At 43.2% G+C, this 25413-nt stretch overlaps 1 protein-coding gene across 1 annotated transcript; it reads right to left on the reverse strand.

Moving 5' to 3' along the window:
* Positions 1 to 3237: 3237 nt before the first annotated feature.
* Positions 3238 to 17841, reverse strand: rel (v-rel avian reticuloendotheliosis viral oncogene homolog; the record flags this gene model as incomplete). Its single annotated transcript, XM_079229839.1, has 10 exons — positions 3238 to 5378; positions 5500 to 5574; positions 5690 to 5755; positions 5891 to 6109; positions 6275 to 6379; positions 7851 to 7991; positions 15028 to 15119; positions 15710 to 15858; positions 15938 to 16077; positions 17835 to 17841. The coding sequence occupies 10 exons, from the start codon at positions 17839 to 17841 to the stop codon at positions 4468 to 4470; spliced, it is 1905 nt and encodes a 634-aa protein (XP_079085965.1). The 3' UTR covers positions 3238 to 4467.
* Between the last annotated feature and the right edge of the window lie 7572 nt (positions 17842 to 25413).

Here is a 25413-nt window from a genome sequence, read left to right on the forward strand (position 1 = left end):
AGGATCAGGGGAATTGCTCTCAGAGAATGGAAGTAATAACTGCTCTCCATATTTCACAGAGCGGTCTTGGCTCAGTGATCTTATAGGTGGAAAAGATGACTATATGTGTTTATGACATCGTTTGGGCATCATTCCATGAGCTGATGCAGATGAAGGCCCTTTTCAAACCTGTTTTGCTCCTAACAAGGTTAATTGCTTTATGCAGACTGTAATCTGACAAGGTTAACACATTTAATTTGTCTTTACTGAATCATTTCTTTACTTCCATCGGGCAGATATTCTGTATTAAAAAACAAAAACACAAATCATGTTTACCTGCACATTTAAGTAATATGAATATGAAACCCCAGGTAGTTATTGATAGTTGTTTTTAACTTAACTAACACACAATGAGCATCAAACTCAATATATGAGGAATCGATAGAGGAAATGGATACATACTTTCTATTATCAGTGCTGCAGGCATACACCTCTGCAAGTGCACTGTTGTTGTTTGAATGCATCTGCCACACTGGCGCCCTGTGGTTACCCTGATTTGGTGAGATAATGGCGTGTTCATTCAGGTGGAGTGTGACCGGATGCCTGTGTCGTCAGCAACCATATTTGCAGTGAGCAAGGGTTTGTGAGCTTCACAGGAAGGAAATGGGGGGAGGAGACAGAGCAGCAGAGGAGGGGCATTACTGGAATTAGGTGGCTAAACAGGTCTGGCTTGCCTTTTCCAGGACATGGTTAGAAAATACTTAAAGAGCCACACTGCACTAGCGCAAACTCTGGCTATGTGTGCACAGATAGACAAACATAGACGTGACATACAGTGCATGCTAGTGGCCCGTGTGCACTCGTACAGGACTAACTGTTCAACCCCAAGTCCTAAAACAGATGCAGCTCTTTGCTTAAGTGAAATACCCTGACTGAATTACTTCACCGTGGTCTATGTGTCAGTGAGGACATTCGGTTCTGTTATTATATACCAATGCACTGGATTTGATTTTGCAATACCCTGTTTCATTACACAGCCCTGTACCAGCTGCATACAGTACATCAGCTCTGGATGAGTAAGCGCTGGGTAAAGAACTCAAACATAAACATTGGAGCCCAGGGTAAACATCTAGATGAATCACAAAATAGCCTAAGTCTGCAACAGGCTTTTGTTAGCCCTGAGCTAAATACGGCCATGCAAAATTCCATGTTGCAAATCTCAAAAGGAATTATAAGCCCTGACCAAAACATGTAACTTTGTGCTTGATCTTTTGGACTGCTGCTCCCTGAGAAAGGAAAGTCTATGTGCAGTAAATTAAGTTTTTCTCTGGACTAAACAACCCTCTGCAGTGAAGTTTACGGTGAACTCGAGCCATCATCAAGACAGAAATTACGCCAGCCCAGCTCAGATGTCAAAACATCAATGTTAAAAGGTCAGTGTAGTAACCCACATTACAGGAACACACTATTACCATCATGCAACCTATAATAAAACGTTTTACTGACTGGCATGTGTTAGCTGGTGTTTTCAAAAGTTCAACCATTGTTTCCCACATTTTACAAGCCACTTCGATTATTGTATTTCCTTACATCTATCTCCCTTTAGAAGATGTTCTCTAAAGTGTCAAATCCACAGAGGTGATCACTTTTCACTTCATCGGTTTGGCTTAACGGCGTGCACCTTTACTTAATGGTTCAGTCTCGCCGCTGTCATCAATCCTGTTTCCAACAACAAGCGCTGACGCTGACACTGTGCGCTACCTGCCCACTTTAACTGCCGACAGACCAAGTTAGCGACCATAGCTGTTGAACATAGTGAAGCATTCAGCAGCCAGCGGTCCAAGACAGAGCTAAAAGGAGAGTAAATAGGACTTAACAGGTGGCCAAAAACACAACTTCAAATGATAGCCATGGTTGCTCCATACGTCAAAATAAAGTCAGTGAATCAAAACCAAAAGCCTGAGAAAGGATTGTTGACATTAACCTGCGCACTGAGGTTAAATCAGGGTTCACTGTGGTTCCTTACAACAACCAGACAGGAAGGATGCTGCATGCAGCATTTCACGTCAGTCTCCTTGAATACGAGAGAAAACAAACATCCAACGTCGTACATCCTGGATTCCTTGGTAGTGACGCCTCAGGATGCACTGCTTGAAAAGTACCGTTGTGTTATCGAATGCAGAATTTTACAAGAAATAAGATTAGAATCAACATTAATTGTGATGAAAATATGAATGACGCTGATGTAAAAGTGAAACTGTGCAACAAATTCACGGATCGGTATTGTCAAAGTCAATGAGTCAAAGCAAAGTATGCCGAGGCCGTGACCATTGATTTAATTATCTTTGGACACAAGCCTTGCTAGCTGTTTCCCTCTGCGCCTAGCCGTTATGCTAAACTAAGCTATCAATTTATCTAGCCTCTCTCTCGTCCAAGAAAGTGATGAAGCACTTTCCCCAAAATGTTGAACCATTTTACAGCTGTAAACGACTCGCACGTTGTGCGACACATTGCAGTTTGAGGTGGGGTTGCGAGCCACACTATTTCTTAGCTGGGAGCCGTTATCTCAGCCGTTTCCCAGTCTTTACACTTCACAAGGCTGACTGCTGGCTATAGACTTGGGGTATCGTTACAATCTACATTTGGGCATGAAAACATTTGGGCATGAAAGCAAAAGGTTTCAATTGGACCACGAGAAAGCCAAGTTTCACTGCCATCACGCTCAGACTTTCACTTCAAATTCAGTCAAGCTTAGTTTGGATTTGTCACGCTGTTGAGAAGAAAAGAAAGACGATCCGCAAAATCCTGGTGAAAAGTTAGGTGAGAACAAGTCCAGTAAAGTTCAAACTGAAAGTGCAAAGTCATGTGGCTCATTGCTCAGCACGTTGTTGTTGAGACACATTGTAGTCAGTCACAAGCTCGGGCTATTACCTCCTTGCGACTCGAGAAAAGCTATTTATCACAAATCAAGGCCAAATCAGATGACTGAAGCCCAGTGCGTCATGCTGTAGCGTCTTGCTCCATGGATTCATGGTGTCATAGGTCAGTTGCACTTATGAGGACATCTGGTATACATCTGTTATTCGTAACATTTTGGTCACCTTAAAATGACATTTTAGTTGGGCCTCTGGTTGCAAAAAAACCCAACATGGATCATGTAGAATAAGACAGACTCTGTTTATTAAGAACTGATCTGGTCGATAAATTGAAAAATAGCCAAGCATACAAAGTTGTGATCAAAAATATTTATTTCCTTTTATAACAAATACACTTCTGGAAGGCATACAGGTACAAAACAACAGGCGAGAATGAGCTAAACTACTGGTTTGTTTATCATCAGCTATGTATGTGTCCAATCGCAATATCCTTGAGCCAGGCACTCAATAAAGCTATTAATAAGCTTGGCTGAAAGAGAGAAACGCAAAATTGACATCTTTATCTAAAAAACATCTGTTACAAATGCTCTGAGAACTCTGGATAACACATGCGATCACTGTTATGACATAGTCATTACAAAGGAAAGACAACACTGAATGTGTTTCCTCCCACTTCCTCAATGGAAATTTCAGTACCTTGCCAGTTCTTGAGCGTTTCAGCATGGGTATTGCTTTCACTCAACTATGGCTTACATCTATGTACAGAGCGCATTTAAAAGCAAATACTCTGCTAAGAAATCAATAAAATGGTACAATATGTAAGAATTCATTACAAAGCAATAAAAAGTGTAAAACCATGATAATAAGCCATATTATTTGCTGTCATTTCAAATCCCAAACATACATTTGTTTTTCAAGATCAAACTCTCTACTATACAGTATGTTCACAGTGAATCCAACTTCACCTGAGAAAGACAAAGAAAGAAAGTAGTACATTCACTTCTGTGGAATTCTATCTTTGGCTTGAAAACCATCAGCATGTTGTTGGTCATCTTTACAACCTAAGGCATGTTTGATCCCCATACTTCGCCATGCAGAAGCCAGTTGAACTCAAAAGAGCTCAGTTGTTTGAACTAGTCAGGAGAATATTCCCTAAAACCCAACGACAGTGCAACTTGACGCCTCTTCAAACACCCCAACAGTTCAGAAAGGTTAGGGTGGAACCTGAACAGGCGTCCTTAATATAAATGCAAAAAGGTTCTGAAACTGCATGGTTCTTGTCTAAAATGTACCAAGAAATCCAATTTGAGTAATAATTTTTAGGAGACTGGTGCATCTTTCCATATTAATATTGGACGCAAAGACCAATGACTGCTTGCCAAGCGCCGTGGTTGGCCAATCAAGTGTAGGAACAATCCCTTGGTGATGTCTTTGCGAAAGAAGGAACTAGTCAATCAATTGCTGCCAAGGCTGCCAATAATTTTGTGTAATTTGCCCACTGAGCCTTACTGGGCCGGAATGGATGAAGCAACATGTCTGGCTTTGCAAGGTAACTAACGTTTTCCTCTGAGCTGCGTCTGTCTATTTATTGACACCAAAAATGTCATTCCTTTTAGTCGCTTTGCCGAGTTGCTTTGATCCAGTCAGCCAAAGTTAGAAAGTGGCCTTCTGATGCCATGCCGTTGCTTGAATACGTATTTTCCAGATTTTTATGAGACTGGATGTTGCCACAAGCATCTTGCGTCATTGGATTTATGTTAGTGCCATTGCTCACAGAACGAGGGAGCAAGTTGGTATAAGTATTTTCTTGGCTTTCCCTCGGGGATTGCATGACGGAAGCATGGGTCTCTTGTCTGATCTGGGGCTCCTGCTTCAGCTGGAAGCCAGTCTGAGGCCCTCCTCCCACCAGGCCCTTCAGAAAATCATCCCCTTCCATTCCCGCTAGGAAGGAGAAAGATCCCAGCCCCTGTGAGCCGCCTCCACCTCCAGGTACTGACCCGTTGAAGGTGTTCTGGACTGGATTGAGGTTAGTGAAATTGGACCACGTCGTCTGGAGACCCTGGTTCTGGTTGCCTAGATGGTTCTGGGCCCGGGTCTCAGACGCAAGCTCCTCCCTTTGGTGCTGCAGCTGGAAGAGTGCCTGGGACTCTAACTGGCTCATCACAGGAGCTTGGGGGGCTGCATCCAAGCACTGCAAGTCCCTCATGGAGAGCTGGGGGAGGATGTTATTCTCAAAGCCGCTGTGCTCCACTCTGTGGGGGTAACCGGAGCCACGGTTTGGCTGCTGTTGCCTGCTGCTGCTATTACGTGGAAGATAGCTCATGGCACCGGGCTGGTTTATGGTGACTGTATCCATTGAGAGTGCTGAGTTGGGATTTACCCATGGATGGCTGACTGGCACATTGGGAGCCTGTGATGTCATCATAACGTTCTGAGCACCCGGTTGGAAGGTCGGTTGGAATACAGAAGGTTGTTGCTGCATCGAAGGTGGGTGCTGTTGCCTCAGGTACATGTTGCCGAGGTCTGGAAAACATGCATTGACATTTAGTGTGATAGCAGGGCAGTATTATCCTGATCTTGATGGAAGTGCTTATATTTTCTGGTTTAACATCTAACTATTGCAATATGAGAGAAATAAAATGACCTTTTCGCATGTGACTCATGGTACTCTGTGGCACCGCTTTTGGCCGGTTCCTAGTCAGACCAGCGAATGGAGCCCCTAAAGAAAGGCCAGACACTGTTGTTACAATGCATACATGAATACTGAATCTCATACATGCACACATGGGCATATCAGATGGGTTGTACTGTATAAACAGAACCTTAGCTCGTACCTGACAATCCTGATATCCTCATCAAGTGCTCTCTTTTACACCTTTTGTCATTGTTGCCGTAAGGATCTACAGCAAACACAAAATGTTCACATGCATCACTTGAATCAACCTGATAACCCCCAGTTCCTGAAAACAACCAGCGTACACCAACGAATGGCGAGAGTTTGAGTTAATAACAGAACGAAGGAGATCTCTGCCTACCTTTGTCGTCGGGCAGGTATCGAAAATCCATCGGTTCACTGACTTCCTGATCAGAAGGCCGACGCAACTGCATGTGCACGGTGACAGACTCCGTTACGGAGGTCTTGTAATAGGAGGGAGTCTTGAAGACGATGGCCACTTGGCGATGAACGTCGGCCTGAGAGAAGGAGCCTTTGGCCTCCCAACCGTCGTCGGAGAAGTATCGCACCTCAATGTCGTCTGTAGGTAAGGGGGGTGATGGGAAGACAGCAATGGAAAACTGAATGAGCATGCAAAATGAATGGATGGATGGAAAACAATGTAGAGAAAATTGATGCAACATGTAAAACAATAAAGTGCGGATTAGTTGATTGCAAAGGCCAACAGAATATTGATAGCTTGTACCTTTTTGTACTTTGTCACACAGCAAGAAGATCTCATCCCCTCCCTTGACGCTGCCACTGTTCCTGTTGACCCGACAAATCCTCAGCTCCGCCGTGTTTGGGGCCCCTGATGATGCAGAAAAAGGGTTAGAACCATGCAACCCAACAGAGGCAACCAGTCTAAGTCAAACTGCATTCTCAAAGTGAGATAACGTTTATATTTCCAACAGTGATAATGTCAGAATGACTTGACTTGATCTAGTCGATGTCACGTTGTGAAAAAACAGAGCAGCTTTCGTGGCTCAGTCTAACTTGTTGAATATTTGCCTCAGTTTCGAAAAAGACCACATTCAGTTTACAGTCGAGGCCTCAGCAGGTTGAGTCACATGTCAGCAGTCAGAAGAGGAAGTGCTCCATGGCAACAGGGTTGTTTTTTTGGCTTCGTGTTTATAAAGAGCTTCCCCTTTCTCAATGTGTGTGAGGAACACTGAACTAGTTCACTGAGTGCAACACTCAAAACAGCATTGAGTGAATAACTACTGGATACACAGGTCTTGCAACACACTTGGATGCAATGCTTTAAGTGGAAGTGCCAGTGCCCAGAAAAGAATTAGGGTTTTTATCGTAAAACTATGTAATTTCACATTATTTTAGACCATTATTATTTGGCGACTATAGGCTAATGCCCAGAAAAAACAAACATGCTATAGTTAAACAACCATTTTATAATTTACATCTACTGTAGCGCAGCGTTCATCTCAACATTTCATTCTTCTAAATGAAGAGGTCTATGACTAACCGTCAACTAATTATTCAACAAGCATTGTTTTGATAAATTACAGCTCTCCACATGGTTTGTATATTCATACGACTTTACGAGGCTCGGAAGAAAAAGACAGAGGCGCTGTGCCGTATAATAGTTACACACACGTCATCGTAATGACAAATGATCAAGTCGAGACTTGATATTGGATAACATCAATACATATTTTATCATTGCATATGACAAATAAAAAATACAAAAAAACATGTATTTAATTGAATAGTTTATAAAAGTTTTAGTTTGAATAGTTATGTTGAATAATCATAATCCTTTGGTTACCACTACTGACCAAAACAAAAACAATATTTTTAAATAAATCATGGCAGAAATGGGTTTTCCTTTTCCAGGGAATTTGCAGCAATTGATTGGTACAAACACTTAAGCAATGAGAGTTCCTCTTCACACGTTGTTCTAAGTCCAAGCTGGATAACTGAATCCCTTGTAGAGTGACTACAGAGGTCTGTTAATCTCCAATCTACACATTGTTGGAGGGTCTGCTCTATGATGTCCCCCCCAATCCCCAGCAATCATTTGACAATTATTAGAACATTAATACAATTCTCGGTAAGGGTATGAAATGACAGGAAATTAGCATCAAATGTTTGCAGCTTTATATTCATGTTATGTCATCATCCGCTCTTGAAAACGTGAACCCGGAGGTGGACACGCCTAACCTCAGGCAGCCTGCATTCCCGGTAAGACGCTCTCCCTGCATGCAGTCGCCTGACATGACCTCAGCATGAACACACACTGTGACGCAGACCATTCAACTCACTGTTGTCGTAGATGGGGTTGGTGACGATGGGGCTGAGCGGTCGGGTGTATTGGCCGTTCTCGTCCTGCAGGAAGACCTGGATGCACAGGCGCACCACGTTCAGGTCGTACTCCTCTGTCTGCAGCAGCTGCTCACCTGGCACTGAGGACACACACACACACACACACACACACACACACACACACACACACACACACACACACACACACACACACACACACACACACACACACACACACACACACACACACACACACACACACACACACACACACACACACACACACACACGTGTCATTTTCAGAGCTACTTGAGGTGAGAGCACATGGTACTCACTAAAGGTATGAGACCTGCAATGTAAGCAATGATCATTTTGATAAATAAAAAAAAAGTATGTATGCATTACATTATTAGGAAAATGCACTTGAAGTAGAATTATATTACTTCTAATGCAAAAATATGACCCTTTTTAAACAATTAAATACTATATTATTGGACTATTATTAATGCACAAGAAGCATTTTACAGTTGTAATTGGATGAGAGGGAGCTTATTTGATCAGGTAGTTTAATCTATGACAATGCATCATATCTTATAAACTCCCCATATGTTTTGTATGAAAAACAATAAAAGATTTGTAAAGTAACTACAGCAATCAAAATAGATTTAGTACGGTAAAAAGTGCAATGCAGTCTACTTGGGTACAGTTATTGAGCAAATGTACTTAGTCACATTCCACCTGTCTGCATCTGAGGTTTTTGCAGCCTCAACAAATAAATGGAGGATCATGGAAATTTGCTTGTGGTGCTAAACAAAAATAGTCCCTGTGAAAACCTTTGTGGAACCAGGACGATGTTTACAAGATTAAATTGCTGTTGAGTTTTTAAAAAAAGCAGTTTTTTTAATTCTTTGAGCACCACAAACAAACGACAGCAGACGTTTTGAAGCACAGAGTGAACTATCCTAATAACCACGAAACGCTACGAAGCTGAAACGTGGGTGCAGCGGCATCGCAATCAATTCAGTCACAGAATGAACCGTGAATGAATCGTGTGGTGAACACTTAATGAGAACCGTGTCGGACCATCAGAGAGCAGATAGATAGATGTCGTCACATCTGTAGGCTGTCCTCGAAACACGTCACAGATAATCTGCAGTTGTTGTTTTTTTCAAGCATCCACAACCCACACTTTCATCTACACACACACAAACGCACGCGTCACACACACCGCCCTCACGCGCACCTCCTAAAAGGGAGAGCTTTATAACTGAGACGCCCACACACACACACACACCATGCTTTTCACATCTGCCTACTTTGTCTTCCTCCATCTCTCTCAATTTCTATCTATCGCGCTCAAGCCGCCTCCCGCCTACACCTTGTCACTGCGGTGACGCTCCACGACGTCACCCTCGTGGTGGAAAGAAGTGGCTGTGCGTGTGTGTGTGTGTGTGTGTGTGTGTGTGTTTGAGAGAGGGAGTCAGCAGAAGCAAGAGATGAGACTCCCTGCACGAGTGACCATGAGGGCTCCTGACGTGTGTGAAAGTGGTGGGGCTGAAGTCAAAAGCTGAACTCTGTTTGAATCCATGATAACGTGAAACACCAACAACTACAGCAGCAGCAACATGTGAGATGGAGGGAAACTCCTCGTCCGAACTCACTATCACTGGACATGCTCAGTGCAAACAGCCTCCCGGTCTCTTATCATTGCCACGGCACACCAGGTCATCGGTGCAGGTTTGGATTTTGCTCAATGAGAAGTCATCAAATGTGTGGCTCGAGTCTCATATCGACTCCACAGCTGTCCGATTAAACATTTTAAAATGCGTTTAAAACCCTCTTAGATCATATCCCAGGTCAGACTGTGAACCTATTTAACGATATATGCAAACAAAACAATACCTTCTATTCAATTTTTGTTTCAAATCCCAATGATCTTTTCCTCTTGTGAAATAAAATATGAAGCCTGCAATTGTAACCAATATTGGCATTTGTGTTATTATGCAAATCAAGCACAATAAATCAAAGAGTGAGACACTGTCATTAATATGTCAAATTGTTATGGCAGGACACAGGTGCTTAGTTTCTTCTCTTTTTTTTAAACACCATCATGGGACACACTATAATGCATGTGGTGTGTGTGTGTGTGTGTGTGTGTGGGAGGGGGGGGGGGTGCTAACTGAGCTGAGGGGTTTCAGTGTCTTCAACAACAGCAACACTGTAAAACTCAACATCTGGGGGCTGAACGGTCCGGTCCCTCTGAAACAATGGAGGCTCTGCTCTACCTCAGCTGTGTGTTTGGTCCTCAGGTTTGAGTGTGAGTGGCAGACGGACACCAAGTAGCGCCGCGTGAATGTGTGTGTGTGTGTGTGTGTGTGTGAGTAGCCAAGATCACTGCGCCCCAGTTGCAAAGAGGGCCGAGGTCATTTGCTGCGGTGCTGGCAGGGGGCAGTGACGATGGGCGGTGGGGGTGGTTAGTGTGGGAGTGGAATGTGAGAGCGAGAAAGAAGGGGAGGCAGGTGCCAAGGCCTCACCACAAACAGCGTCTCCACTGCATGACTCACAATTTCACCGAGCTTCACACACACATCGCACGGTTTGTGTGTGTGTCTTTTCTGAGGCTGAGGCCACTAAAAACTACAACTGTTGTTGCTTTACAGCACATAGAAGGAACGCGGTGCGAACATAGTGCAATTGTTTTGGCAATGGCAGATAAAACAAAAAGGACATGGCCAAGCCGATGGAAAAATGTCCTCTTCAGTTGAGCAAAGACAAACGGGGGAAGGACATGTCCTCTCTGGGAAGGATAGCATTCACGCTTATGGAACTTGGAGATCACCAAACCTCTGCCAATATTACTCAACATCGCTCTCCCCCAGGATGCCATTTGTCTACGCTGATTACATCCAGAAACCAATTCATCCCTTGTTACTGCCGAAGCAGAGAGTTTCAGCTCGTGAAATTATGTTTGCGCATCTTTTCACTTTTGTGCGCCTGGGAAAAAAATAACTGGGATTCAAAGTCATATCGAGGGAGCTTCTCTCGTAGAAAGGCTTCATTCCAATTCAATCCGCCCTTATTTGAGCCTCTTTCTGACCCATAGAACAAAATAATGTATGGCCACACGTGTGACAAGAAAACACCATCACCCATGTGAAAAACATTTAACAGGTGTGCCGCTCCAATGCGAACTGAGAACACGTAGTAATACGGAAACATATTACAACGTCACACACACACACGCACACACACACACAGGATTCAGTTTTGTGTCATCGCTAGCACAGGGGAGGTGAGCTTTCTACTAGATTGACCAGAATTAGTTCTCACACATTATCCACTTGACTACCCTGATGTGCCCCCCGACAACATTTAGCTTGAGTGCGTAAGGTGGTTGTGCATGCGTGTCTGTGCGTGTCTGTGTGTGTGTGTGTGTGTGTGTGTGTGTGCATAGGGGGGGGGGGGGCATCTCCCCCCGACACAGGAAGCAGCTGAGTTTCACAGCAGAAGTGAACTGAAGAGAGAGGAAGGTTAGCGGGTAAAAGAAAGAAGAAGAAAAAAAGACACCCAGCTGCCCATCTGGTCTGTCATGAACTTTAAATTAAAGTTAAGAGAATAGTCCATGTGGTCATGTATAGTGAAGCTATACAGAAAAAATGTCAGCTGGGGTTACGTTCCCACTTTAACTGTCTGTAACTGTCTGTGGTTAAAAGGGGCAGTTCAACCCCAAAATTTAAATTGTTGCCTAGTTTTGGAGATATCTGCACCTCTTTGCAGAAATCATGATCCAGGTTACTCAAGATAATCTGCAGTCCTTTATGCGAGCAGTTTTGTTTCTACCAGGCCTGGACAGGGACAAAAATTCGGCCCTGGACTTTTTGGTCCAGACCGACCACCACAATCCATGCGCAGATACTGTGCCAACTCGGTCCCTTGATGTACTGTACATATAATCACACAAGCCCTTAATAACACTACTATACTGAAATGGGCCATTGTCTCCTTGTCTCTTATTTGATGTAGTTTAATCTGAAAATTTCCATAAATAAGTGTTCAAAAAAAAGAAAAGCATGGACAATAAACCATAAACACTGACAGAAAAAAATAGGTAAAGCATATTTGAACAAATTGGAGCTTAAAGCAAGTATATTGACACTTAAAACACTTTAACTCTGGTGACCTGATTTGTAATTATAAAAAATGTGAAAAAGCAGATCTGCATGTTCAAACCACAGCACCATAAAATAGTGGTTAATTAATCAGGATAGTATATCATTTTCCAACACTTTAGAACTAGATGTATTCAAGTAAAGTTCATAGACAACGTTTTTGAACATTTAGTGAATGAGTGTTTATCCACAACATCAACATGTTAGCTAGCACACTCACCTGCTATCACCACCACCAGTCTCCTCCTCCTGCATGTTGTAACTTGTTTTATTACATTATTTACTCTTATTGTGAAGAGCATGGAAACAGGAAGTGCTTTTACTTTGAAGGCAGAAAGTACAATGATACGTGCTTGTTGACGATAACTAATGTTGAATGTTACGTGTGGAAAATATATACATGTCGGGTGCAAGAGCGCGTTCTCAATGCTTTATCAGTTGTAATACTGCAGTTCACCAGTAGAGGGAGTCCGTTCATACAGACGTGTCTTGTCCTCATTAGAAGCTCCCCTTCATGTCACTGTGCCACCATGGCAGCGGGAGCCTCACTTTCACTGTCCGACGACACCTGAGAGGACCCGCCGCGCCCGGCGCAGCCAAAGCCCCGGAGCCGGAGGCGACGCCACCGCCGCCGGCCCCGCAGCAGCAGACATGTTTATTATATTTCTGCTCTTAGCAGCATCAGTTGCGAGAGGTTTTCTTTTCCCTCAGTTTTTCTGCACCGCCTTTTCGTTTTTTCTCCATGTTTGCTTTCTCTTCTCTCTCACAGATTGCTAATGATGTCATTAGCTCATCATTAAAGGTGATTGGACGAGGGGGGTCTGGAAAATGCGTGGGCGGGACTACTGGGCCTGTCATAGGGCCACTGGGCCTCTTATGCGTCTTTACATACAAAAAAATAAAAAAAAAGGTCAGCCACTGCCGGCCCATTACTGACCGGCCCACCGGGAGTTCCGGTACTCCCTATGGCCAATCCACCGCTGGTTTCTACCATAGTTTCTGTTCCTATTTGAGAGAAGGCAGACATCTCTATGGTTGGTCTCTCCAAAACTAGGCAACCCAAACCAAAACAATCTAGATTGATAATAAGCCCTGAGCATAAGTTGATTTTTGGTGGTGAACTGTTTCTTTAAGTCACTCGCTTCCTAAGCCTTTGACACTGTATGCACAGCGTGGGCTTTACAGGATCTGAAGTGAAAGCGAAGCATCAGGTACAAACTTTTTGCAAATAAGCAATGTGTCAAATGTGTGTGGTTAGCAGATACCTGCTGAACTCAAGCTGTTTCAGTCACCACTTGTTGCCACTTGCAAAAAAAACATGCAAACAACAAAGCCCCCAAAAATCTCAAAGCATCCATGTCTCTATCAAACTTGCTCGTAAACCCTGTATGCTTTTACAGAGCCGTAAAGCGCCATAAACCTACTGTTATCGTCATCCGAGAGCTGGGGGAACCCCCCTTGGGCCCACGCTCCCCCCCACCACCCCTAATGAATCCTGCATTCCCAGCCCTCACGTGGCACCCTGCGCCGCGCTGAATTGAGCAACTGTGACTAAGAATGGGGAAGTAGGCCCCAACGCCTGTTTGTACACGAGAAGTGCTGCCTGTCTGCGCCAGAGGACCGCAGAATGAAAGCGCATTGAGGAAATGGCACGGCTGCATAAGTGCGGTGGCAAGAGAGCCCATTTCTGACTCGAGTCAAGGAAAAATCCTCTTCGGTGCCTGAGAACTGGGTCAATCAGCATGTGCAAAAAAACAGTGTCACTGCTAATAGAAGCCTAAATAATATATACAATTAACTGGTATCATTAACTGGCTTATTGGGGATGTATTTGATTCCAATTGTATACATATTCATTTGTATAAGCTGCCTTTAGGAAGACATCAGCGAGTGGGATTCTGACACACGTTACATGGGCAGCAAGCATTTTGTCTAAATGTCGGTTTAAAGCTAGCTAACGTTCCAACATTTCTGGAAATTAAGCTCAGGCATTTTGACAGACATGTGTCATAGTGTGGCCACATTACAACGCTCTGCGCCATTGTGTTGGCAAGTGCCTAAGCTAGCTATGCTAACACATAGCTGATATTAGATAGCTGGTCCCATCATCATTTTATCTTTAGCTATCAACGGCACCCCCCGGTTGACATAGCATGCAAAAATGATCCTTTAACATTCTGAATGTTTTCTAGCTAGCCACGGACATTTTGTTAGCGTGTTAGTCCTGATTGTAGCGACTCTGTACAGGCGTCTGTTGGTGGCTAGGGGTCGGTCAGGGGCCTCTGTCACTCTCTCCGGCCAATCACAGGGAAGCAGCGTGCTGCTTGGTAGGGTTGCGGCCTGTGATTGGTGGAGTAGGGGGGTAGGCGGGTGGTTAAGGAGGAAGTGACGTTGTGTGTTGTTGTTTTCGTTATGCTAGTGTGGGGGATGCTACGTGCGCAACTGTTAGCGAAGAGCCTGTTGCCAATCCTGTGCCCACTGTTATAATAAACCTGCAAAGTTAACGCAACCAACGTCTGCGAGTTGTTACTGCGGACGTTACATTATTGTGGTTTTCACAGAACAGAAGAAAATATATTGGTGTGCGAATCAATTGCATGAAACAAAAACGCCCCTGCCTTTACTTTTGTAAAAGACCAAAAACAACTTTTATAATTTTCTCCCAGGAGCCAATTGGTTCTACTGAAGATGTAGATCTTTACAAAAACAACTACACACAGATATATAGTTGCATTTTTTAAGGGATCCTAAATTAGGTGGGCACTGTAGTTTGATGAAATATGAAATTAGAAAATGTAGCATAGTAAATAGACCATTTCCAGCTATGGATCACATTGGGTGCTCTAGTGTAGTTTCACCAAACTAAACCACAGAAGTTATGTTGACAATAATAAAGGAACGTGTGGCTCACTGATGTGTGTTTAACAGTATCAGTCAGGTTCTAAAGCAAACATGTTACAACACAAGTGGGTTGAAAAGAACAGACAGTGAGAGCAGGAGGACTCACCATTGAAGGGGTTGATTCCTCGGGTCATCCTCTGCACAATCGCCTCTTTCACTTCTCGCCTTCTCACGCACTGGATGCCCAGGTTCTGGAAACTGCATGAATGACAACATAACAACACAAGGGCGTGAGAAAAAAGTGACGGGACTCTTACAGTGCTGCAATAAGCCGATAGGAATGAATAAACAAAATGCGCTGGGCCCACACCTAAGCAAAGTATGACGTTAACAAAAAACAAAAACAGATTGAAGTTGAGGATGAGGGTCAAAGTGATCGTGCACTCAGCCCAACCCGTCTGACTCTACCACGAATTGATGATTCAATGCTGAATGTTTGACCCCAAATATGCAAGAGCAATTCCATTTATCTGCACACACACACACACACACACACATGCACGCACACCAAATATGGGTGTGTGTGTATCCGAGAGGTCACAGATTTACACTTGACGCCTTTCTAAACCTTCATGTGAAACATTAACTACTATGAATAGAGAATTGATTCAAGTGATTATGATGTAGTGGTGTGTGTGTGTGTGTCTGTGTGAGAGAGTGTGTGTGTCAGAGTGTGAGTGCAACAGACAGGAGATTTGAATGGAGATTAAGGCAGAGGCTGCAGCGACTCCGATGACGACAGTGGCAGTGACACAGACGGCTGTTGCGCGTGTGGGTGGGGAACTCACGCGATCACCCTGCGGTCCGGGCCGAACTCGGCCTCGTAGAATCCGTCCTTGCAGTCCTTCCCCACCAGGTCGTGCGGGTGCGGTCGGTACGGCTCGTTCTTCGTCACCAAGTAGACGCGCACCTTGCCTTTGCCGCAGTAATTCAGGATCTGTGTGGGAGGAGGAGGACCGTTTATTTAGGCGCACTGGCGCAAGGTTTGTGTACAAAACACAGCTCCAGGGACCGACCTGCAGACTCGGGTAGGACCTGTTGTTGTCGGAGCTCTTGTCACCGGGGATGCTTCCGGCAGAGCGACCCTCGCACTTGTACCTGAAGCGCATCCCCCTCTGCTTGGGCTGCTCGTAGATCTGGATGGCCGGCTCGACCACTACAGAGAGCGCAGATGATGGGGTTGGAAAAGAAGAGTAAATGACAAGGTGTGGAGAGGAGCGGATAAAGATAAATTGAGTTCAACCAAAAAGCTAACGTTTTGACAAATGTCTCCTGTAAAACCATTCTTTGGTTCTATAAAATGTCCGAAAATTGTGAAAATGAACAGCATTGTGGAGTTATGCCTAAAGGTTCATATCAAAGTGATTGAAGAGGAGCAAGGAAATAACTTTTTCTTTTTTTAAATTAACACTTGAAATACATACTTTGGTCTTTCAGTTAGACTATTTTTTTTGGGGGGTGGGGAGGAGTCTTTTTACAAAAAAATACCAAAACACTGGCAACGAGGAAGCTCTTGGGTCGATAATGAAGAGAATAAATATGAAACAAAATTTGAATCATACCCTCTAAACACAAAATAAATGTGGTTTGAATTGACATCAAACACAAACACTGAGCTTGTTTACATTAAATGTATAGCTGAGGCTGATCTATAGAGGGAACCATAAAGTGCATCTTTGGATGGGCGGGAAAAACAACACTGAATGGAAATGCTACGGACTCATGCATATCACCTAAATCCAATCGAATTGGATTATTGAACCAAGCCAATAAGCGTGGATTTAGAGGATTTTGCAGGAAGTCTGCACATCTTCGGGGAAGCATTTGGTTGGAAAGGAAACCATTTCAGACAAGTTGCCGACATACAGTTGACACAGAGTGCTGCTTAAAAATCTCTCAGCATCAAATGTAGCCCGAGGCGTCTTTTAAACCGCAAAGCATTCAATAAGATTTGGTAAAAAAAAATTTAAATGTCTGTCCCGCTTTGACCCTTTTGCATGAAACAAAAACCTGCAACCACATGATGAGAGGGGAACTAAAACTGATTGGGGAAGTGTCAACCTTACAATGATTTAACGCCACTAAAGTGGGTTTTCGTGGACATGACAGCCGAGCGACAGGACCTGCACACGATAGGGCGGCGTGAAACAAGTCCTGTAACATTTCGGACATATTGAGAAACATGCTTTTGCCAAATAGGGGCATCCGGGGCCACAGACCTGCCTTACTCGTTTTTTTGCAGCCACTTTGGACTAGGACGTGCCGAACCGAGAAGCAATGGAGCTCACGCGCACAGCAATGTTATAACATATGACCTTTTATATAGATAAGGATTACAGAAACCTCACATTAACTCACACTGCCAAGCCGAGAAAAAAAAAAAAAAGCAAAGCTTCCTAATAAAACTAAATGAGGAAGTGAAAGAGGCCATTCTGTGCATTTAGAGATTGTTTGGCTCTTTTAAGGGTTATTTTTGACACAAGGGCTATTAAAATGCACTTACTCATGTGTGGATCGTCCCCTAGCACGGAGGACATAAGAGCTGTGGAGAGGAGGGTGACATGGAGGAAGGTAATTAGCAAAATTGATGATAACATGACAGATTAATAACATGTCCCAACAAAACTGGTTTGGTGTGTTTTTAAAAGCTCATTCAGTCCTGCTAGAGCTGCACTGACACTTATTCCAATGTCAATCATTACAACAAAACTCATGATAGGGTAAAATAGTATTTCATGAAATAAATAAAAGCAAGCACATCAATGTTGCTATCGTACATTCAGGCTTAAGATATGCATATACATCAAACTTAAGTGACATTAGTATTGTGATTTATCCCATTCTGTCATAACCTCTCCTACGAGTTATTATTATAATAATAATAATACAGTAAATAAAGTTGTTGCTACTCACCATCCATGATGCACAACGTCGTATCACGGCTTATTGTCTCGGAGAACACAGAGTGAATGAGTGACAGTGGACAGGAAAAGTTACATTTGTTACAGGAGACCAGCGAGGGGGGGAATTCCCCCTCCGTCACCGCCCCCTCCACGTGAACTGACCAATGAGAGGGCCGCATGACTCACGGCAGCGCGAGAGAGATGGGAGGAGTCACTCCTCTTCACACACTGCCCGAGTGCCCGTATGTGCCTCGAAAATCCCGCGCGGAGAGCTCACGCAACAAGTGTCACAGATAAGAGACCGGCTGTGGGGGGAGAATATAGACCGGGGGAGCGAACGCACGTGATAAGCAGCCTTCATTTGGGGGAAAAGCCACGAAGAAAAATATATAATATAAGCAAATGTAAAAGCAGTAATGCGTGAACGTTAATCTGTTAGCGGTAAACTACAGCAGACCGTCTGTATGTCACCACAGGTAGACGGTCCCCACCGAGGAGCAGCGTCCGTTCATTGTGCACACACCACTTAGTTAGCTAACGCTAGTTTGTGTGTGTGTGTGTGTGTCTAGCATAGCTCTTTGATATGTAGTTTAAAGGAATAAACGTAGGTCTACGTTATGGCTTTGTTTGAAGTGTTTGCTAGATGAGAAGATTGACGCTCTTTTTGTATGCTAAATGTGTTGCTAGAGTCAGCAGCCGGTTAGCTTACCTTAGCAAGCGTGGAAACAGCTTGCCTAGGTCTGTCCAAAAGTTTAAAAAAAGATTACAAAAAACAAGTCTACCTTTTCAAAGGAAACCTTTAACAAATGGCACCATATTTGATTTGGCATAAACCCGGATTAACGCTAAATACCAATGCTGAAAAAGATTTGACTGGACTTTATTTTTAAACTGGTGTAATTGTTGTGAGGTAACAAGCCAAGAGGCAGTCAACCCTCCTAACATTCTTTTTTTTAATTTATTTAATAAATTGTGCACTCTGGCTGTGATTTGTAACCCCTGAACAGGCACCAATACCTGCACGAAGAGTATAAAATAAAACATTAAACCTTTAAGAAATTATACTATTTCTCTCCACACTAAAAAACTAAAACTATCATTTTAACCATCTAGAAGACTAAAAACACTAATACCTGTAACTTATCAACTATAAATACACTTTTCTTTTTTTTAAGTCCATGTCACCTTCATATACACACGTAACTGCACGCTGACACGATCTACTTACATTATAAATACAAATAGTAATATTTCAAACACTTTTCCTAAAGGCTATACTGTAGGTCACAATAGGCTATAAAAATACTAAATACCGTGCTGTCAAATAAAAAAAAGAAATACTAAATATAAAAAATTCTAATTGTGAATTAGAATGAGTGTTTCCATTAAAGCCACCGTGGCTATATGTACATGGAGCCGTTGTTCTGCATGCAACTGGAACAAACTGCCAGATCTCAGATTAAATGTAGCAAATTTGGAAATTCAGGTTGAAACTTTTCATCTGCCCGTTTCCTACGTTTTTAAAACTTCTTTATATTTTATGTACTTATATTACTTCTCCTCCATTCATAATCAGTTTGATTACCATTTTACGTAGTTTGAACTAACTTTAAAATACATTTTTCTGGATTTGAGCTGCAGTTCGATTGTTGCTCGTCCCAGTTTCCACACATCTGGGAGAAACCGCCGAATGTGCATTCGCATGGTAATTTCCATTCATAGACTCCACAACCATGGAGCAACGTAGACAAGTCTCTGCGTTGCCTTTACAGCAGGTGGGTCTTTTTAGCTCCACCGAAGTGCAACTGATCCACGGGGCAATCCGCTTGTTGTGCCAACCTCAGTGCCCGTTGCTTACGACTAAAGGTTTACGGATGGAAGTCACGCTTGTTCCACATTACCAGTGAAATCTGTGTGCGTGTAAACATAAAACCAACTATGAAAGAACAAATAATTCACATTTGATGGAACTCTGCTTGTAGATGGCGCTCTGCCACCCAGTGACCAACAGTTGTAAAAGACCTGTGCAACAAAGAAAAGACACGGTGTAGTTTTTAGGGGTTTAATGGGTGTACGGACTCATTTAAAGGAAGTGATAAACACATACAAAAATACCCTTTCAATACATTTTTAGAAACAAACATCTAAATGACCTGCTTTGTTAAATGTTTCCAAACAGCAAAACACAAGTCGTTCTGAAACAGAGTGGTGCAGATTTCGTTAAAAAGAGACCTACCTGCTATGAATGCTATTAAAAAAAGAAAAAGAAAAGAAACACATGGTACAAATATGCAAATATAAATAAAGTGATAAGAAACCCCCCAATAATGAAGAATATGCCTTTTGGGGGAGAAAACAAAAACAACTGTTCTCTGTACATTTATTTGGGGCAACTGATGCTGAAAAAAGCCTGTGTCCCTGCGCCTCTCTGCCTGCTCCGAACAAGACTGCATCAGCATCACTTTACACTTTGTTGTATACATATTTTCTTCTGTGCTGAAAATCAAAACAATCGGCGAGTTTCAGACCATAAAGATGGAAGGTTGGGGGCCCGAGGCGGGATAACGCATCGTCTCCCGACTACCCCCACCACCACCGGGAGATGCTCTTTAAGAACCTCCACAGGAGGCGCGGAGGGTTAACACCCCAAAACGAAGGGAATTCCGTCTATCTCTCACATGAACACAACCAATCTATGCGTGCACGCTCTCTCACACACACCCACATACATATGCATACACACATGAACCAGCACAACTCGTCAAAAAGCTTCAAACCATTTTGCGTTTTTACACAAAGCACCGCAAACTCAACCAGGACTTCTCTTCAACAGACCACGGTGGAGGGAGGGGGGGGTCAAACATATTTAGAACAAATGCTTTTTTTGTCGTTCGTTTTTGTTTAGCCCTCCAAATGAACACGGAAATCCACTTTAGGCGTCGCACAATAACAACAGGTACATACATAAAACTGATATTCAAACATTTTCCTTGTTGCTGCCTAAACTGTCCGGCGCTCGCTCGTCCGCCATCTTGACATCTAGGGCCTCGAACACACCAGGAAAAAAGCAAGCAGGAAAACGCAACCCTTTCTTTTAATCCAAGACGTACAGTAGGCGTGACACTTGTGACCCCGAAGTCACACTAAACGGAAGGGATTACCGTGGGCGTTACTGATATGGTGCTCTGTGCTCCATGCCAATCCCAGCAGTGACTGTAAAGTGTCAGCGTTACCGTAAAAGATTACTTTTTTTTTTTCCCCGTTTCTTGCGCTTACCGGCACCTGAGAAGCACTGATGTCACCGGGCGTCTGCGATCACCTGGGCACTGCAAGGTCCGATACCAACCTGGAGCTCTTGGGTGGTCGTGGTGGTCCAAAGAGTCATGGTTGTGGTGTCCGTCGTATCCGAGTGAACCCCTCAATAAAGCCTCCCTGCAAACTGTATCCAAACCTATACAGTGTTTTACAAAAAATATCCAGGGCTGGAGACTTTTTTTTTGGACAAGCAATAGAGAGAAAAAAAAAATTACAATGTTTTTTTTCCACTTTTTTTCTTTTTCCTTTTTAGATAAAACTACAATAGAATGGTCAAAAGACGTAGTGATCTTTTGCTTCTTTTTTTAAGACAAAAAAGTTATGTACATCAACATTTACTGTACAGGTTTCTGTTTGGGAGAAAAGAAAAAACAAACAGAAATCAACATACAACAGAAGTATGTGTAACGAGCGGGTCGATAAATGTTTTGGGCTGTTTTAAAACATGTTAACTGGGGCGGGCCGGGGGGAACGAACAGCACCGTTTCCATCTGCACTGTGTACACATTTAAACAGAGAAGAAGAGTAAAAAACAAAAAAAAAAAAAAAAAAACACAAAAAAACCCAGATTAGTTCTGGTGTCAGATATCTCCGTGACTGTTGTCTTCAAGACAGAGGGTGCCTCACAACATCCGGTTTGACCAAATCACCTATCCACTGGCAAATCTGTACTCTAAAGATTTGAGGGAGAGGTATCCATCCGGCTGCTTCAAACTTGAGACCGACCTGAAACACACTCTTCTTCTCTCTCTCCCCCCTCCCCCAAAGTCGTCTTCTCGGGTGTTTCGACTTAACCGCGAAGCCCCCAACTCTACGTATGTATAAATCCGAGTCTGTATTTGTGTGTTCAAGCTATGTGGATTCTGGCCTTTTCTGTTTCTTTCAGCCTCTTGGCCTGCTCCTCCAGAGAGGGGGAGTGGGATCTCTTGGCGGTCGCTCCGTTCAGCGGGTCGGCCCCTCGGCTCACCAACGTGGGGATGGAGCTGCCGACAGGCGGCGCCACGTGTTTGGATGCCACGTGTTCTGCGGAAAGAAAGAAAAGGGACAAAAAAATATTATTTTTGCCGCCTGATATTTGATTGAGGTCTTTGATAGTTGGCAGCGACAGTATCGTATATTTAATTTGTGAAGACACATTTGATGATAACATTTTCAAAGTCATCCCTAGAACTGTAATTGTACTATTGAGTACTCGGTTCCATCAAGTACCCCAAGGTGTCGGTGCAGCCCTATATTTAGACCAAAAATGCATATTAGTTTTTTTACGCCAGCCACATTTATTCATTCAATTTCAGTCTCATTTCTGCTTTTTTAATTTCGTGTGGCCGTTTGAGACACTTTGTACCTAATGGGACGCCAACATTAGGGGGAAGTGCAGAAGACAGTCAGTCAAAACTTTATTCATTTGTCTGTCGGTCACAAAATCATTTAGTTATTATTCTTTGATGGAAACCTGTTTTGTCATCAATGGTCACTTTTAATCAAATTGTAGTCTTGTTCATGCTTACTGAAAAACATAGCCATGTTTGACAATATAATTGGTCAACTCGTTTTCATCTTGAAAACAAAACAAACAAATATTTGCCATTGTTTCACGTGACAAAATTAACTCTGGACAAAGCAAATTAATTGATGAATTGGCAGAACCTCTTGACTGAAATAATAATAATATATAAGCGATTCTGCACATACTTGAGCCGATGACGGGAATGGACATGCCCTTTTCTTCGCTAGCAGGAGGAGCGTCGGTGGCCAAGGTGCCCTCAAACACCGGGGGCTTGGGAGGTGTGATGCTACATGAAAGAAAAAAAAAAAAAAGGACAGCCGAGGACAGGACGAGAAATTCAAAAGTTAGGAAGTAAAAAAAGAAAAACACCAACAGTTTCAATTTCTGGGAAAATACTTGAAGCTCACTTGTGACGGTTGAGTGCCAGTTTAATGGAATTTTTCACAACGCGGCAGCTCGTACTGGCTGGGAGAGGCGAGGAGGCGTCTGGCAGCTCCATGCTGGGAAGTCTCTGAGGTAGGAAAGAGCAGCATTATAAATCGATTTGGGATATCCATGTGTCACGTAAGCTGTAGAAGAATGGAATGGCTTGAAAATATTTAAAAGCGGCTATCAAAGACTGATGCGATGGTGTGCATATGACCCAAATATTGTACTTAATAGATGATATGTAAGGTTTAAGGGACTGCATGAATACTTGTTTAATTTGTGGGGGGAAAAAAAGGCTCTACAAAAACAAATGTAACTCATTGCATGTAAAACAAAAATGGGAGAGGGAAGGAAACCAGGTAAAACGGAGGAGGAGTGGGAGAATGCATGAGCTACAATAGAAAACTTCAAGTTCAGCTGCACAGAGTTTTCTTGGAAAAATCTTTCATTTACAAACCGTATATTCCGAAACCAGAATTCCTTTCTGGTCAGAGGTTCATCAAGTTATTTCGTATAGCCCAAAATCACAAATTTGCCTCGGAGGGCTTTACAATCTGTACATTTCATTTAAACTAGACACTCGCCTGCCATTAAAAAAAATGTTGCCTCTCATGTTGGATATCTGTTACTAGAAAGCTGCTAAAACCAGGATTACCTTTGGTGGATGATTGGATTGACAATATTTATGACATCTTCAGGATGGAGCGAATGACTTTGTCTTTAGACTGAAACAACGTGTATATAACACCTGGGCGGCCATCATATATTTAAAAGATGAATCAAAGTGAATTGCTGTCTTTATCTTTACTAACCATAAGTATCATGAAGACACACCCTAATATTTGGGTTCTCTTTATGGAGTTTTATTATAATAATTTTCTATTTGTAATATTTCTATTTTGTCATGCTTGTATTTGTATTGGTACTGTATATTACTTTCTTCTATAACTGTGAAAACAATCTGAATTTTAAATATTTTTAATTAGTTTTCCCTGCTATAACAGAACAAAGTCCACCACGAAGAGAAAGCACGTTACCTGTGTTCTTGAGGTATCGATGGTTGGAATGGGCTTAGCCTTTGATCCAGAAAGGAGGGTCTAACGGTGAAGAGGCAAAATGTGCAACGGTTATTTTTGCTTCGCCTGCCTGTATACGATCCCTAAAAGCAGCCAGAGTAAATAACACCTACAGTATTGGATCCTTCTCCATGTGTGCAGGACTCAGAGGACGGTGGATAAGGCTCTTTAAAAGCAGAGTCATCATTTGACACCACCACCTGCAGCAAAAAAAAAAAAAAAGGCAATCGTTTAATCTGCCATTTTTTAAAGGTTTTTATACCAAACACCAAATGTACTGTATATTCTCACACACACACACACACACACACACTCCTGTCCTCCTCACCTCCGTCTCTTTGTGCCTCTTGGCCAGGTCCTCTTGTGTGCCGGGCGAGTGTGGTCTCGGGGCAGGAGCGCCGTTGACCGGGTCCTCCAGGCCGTTGGGCTCCTCTCGGGGGCTGCTGCTGGCGTTGGGCTGCACGTCGGCGACGGAGCTGCTGGCCGGCGGGGAGGCGGGTTTCGCTTTCACCGCAGAATCTTCGAGATCTGAGGGACACAAAGGAGAAATCGAGCATAAATAAATTGGGAGGATTTGTCTTTTGACATCCATTTAAGGGACATGCTTTCATCTCGACATACTTTGTTACTTGATATTCTCTAGATTTTAAGAGCTTGTATTGAAACGTCTCATACGGCAAAAGGGACATTATGTCATATGACTCTGCAAATATTCCAATATTTAACAGTCTATCCCAGAGTGTGTAATAGATTCTGGAAAAGTTCAACTCACTGGATCCAATGACCGGGATGGACATGCCCTGGTCTGCAGCCGCTGTAGCCGCTGTAGCCGTAGCTGTTGGTGCTTCTGCACTGGGTGCTGGGGAGCCCTCCATAAAAAGCTGCTTGGGAGGACTGACGCTGCAAAATACACAACACAGAAATATTCACTCAGCATCATGTTGTGGGTTTGACCGTAAATAGTAATATCTGGCCAAAAAAAGAAAAGAAAAAAGGATCCGCATAAGAATAGAACTTCTGCAATTGAACAACATTTAAATGCAGTGAGAAATAGAGTGTGGAGGCGCATCACACCTGTCCTCTGTGTCAGACGCGGGCTTGGAGGGTTTGCTGGATGGGGAGGTGAAGGGAGTCCCTGAATCTGTGTCTCTGGAGCTGTCCAGGTGACTGCTATCCAGAGAGATCCGCTTAGAGCTCCCCCCGTTGGAGCTACGGTTCAACTCCGCTATGCTCTGCGGGCAAGAAGAAACTCAGTGAGACAC

Source organism: Taurulus bubalis (assembly GCF_910589615.1).
Source record: "Taurulus bubalis genome assembly, chromosome: 14".
Classification (NCBI taxonomy): domain Eukaryota; kingdom Metazoa; phylum Chordata; class Actinopteri; order Perciformes; family Cottidae; genus Taurulus; species Taurulus bubalis.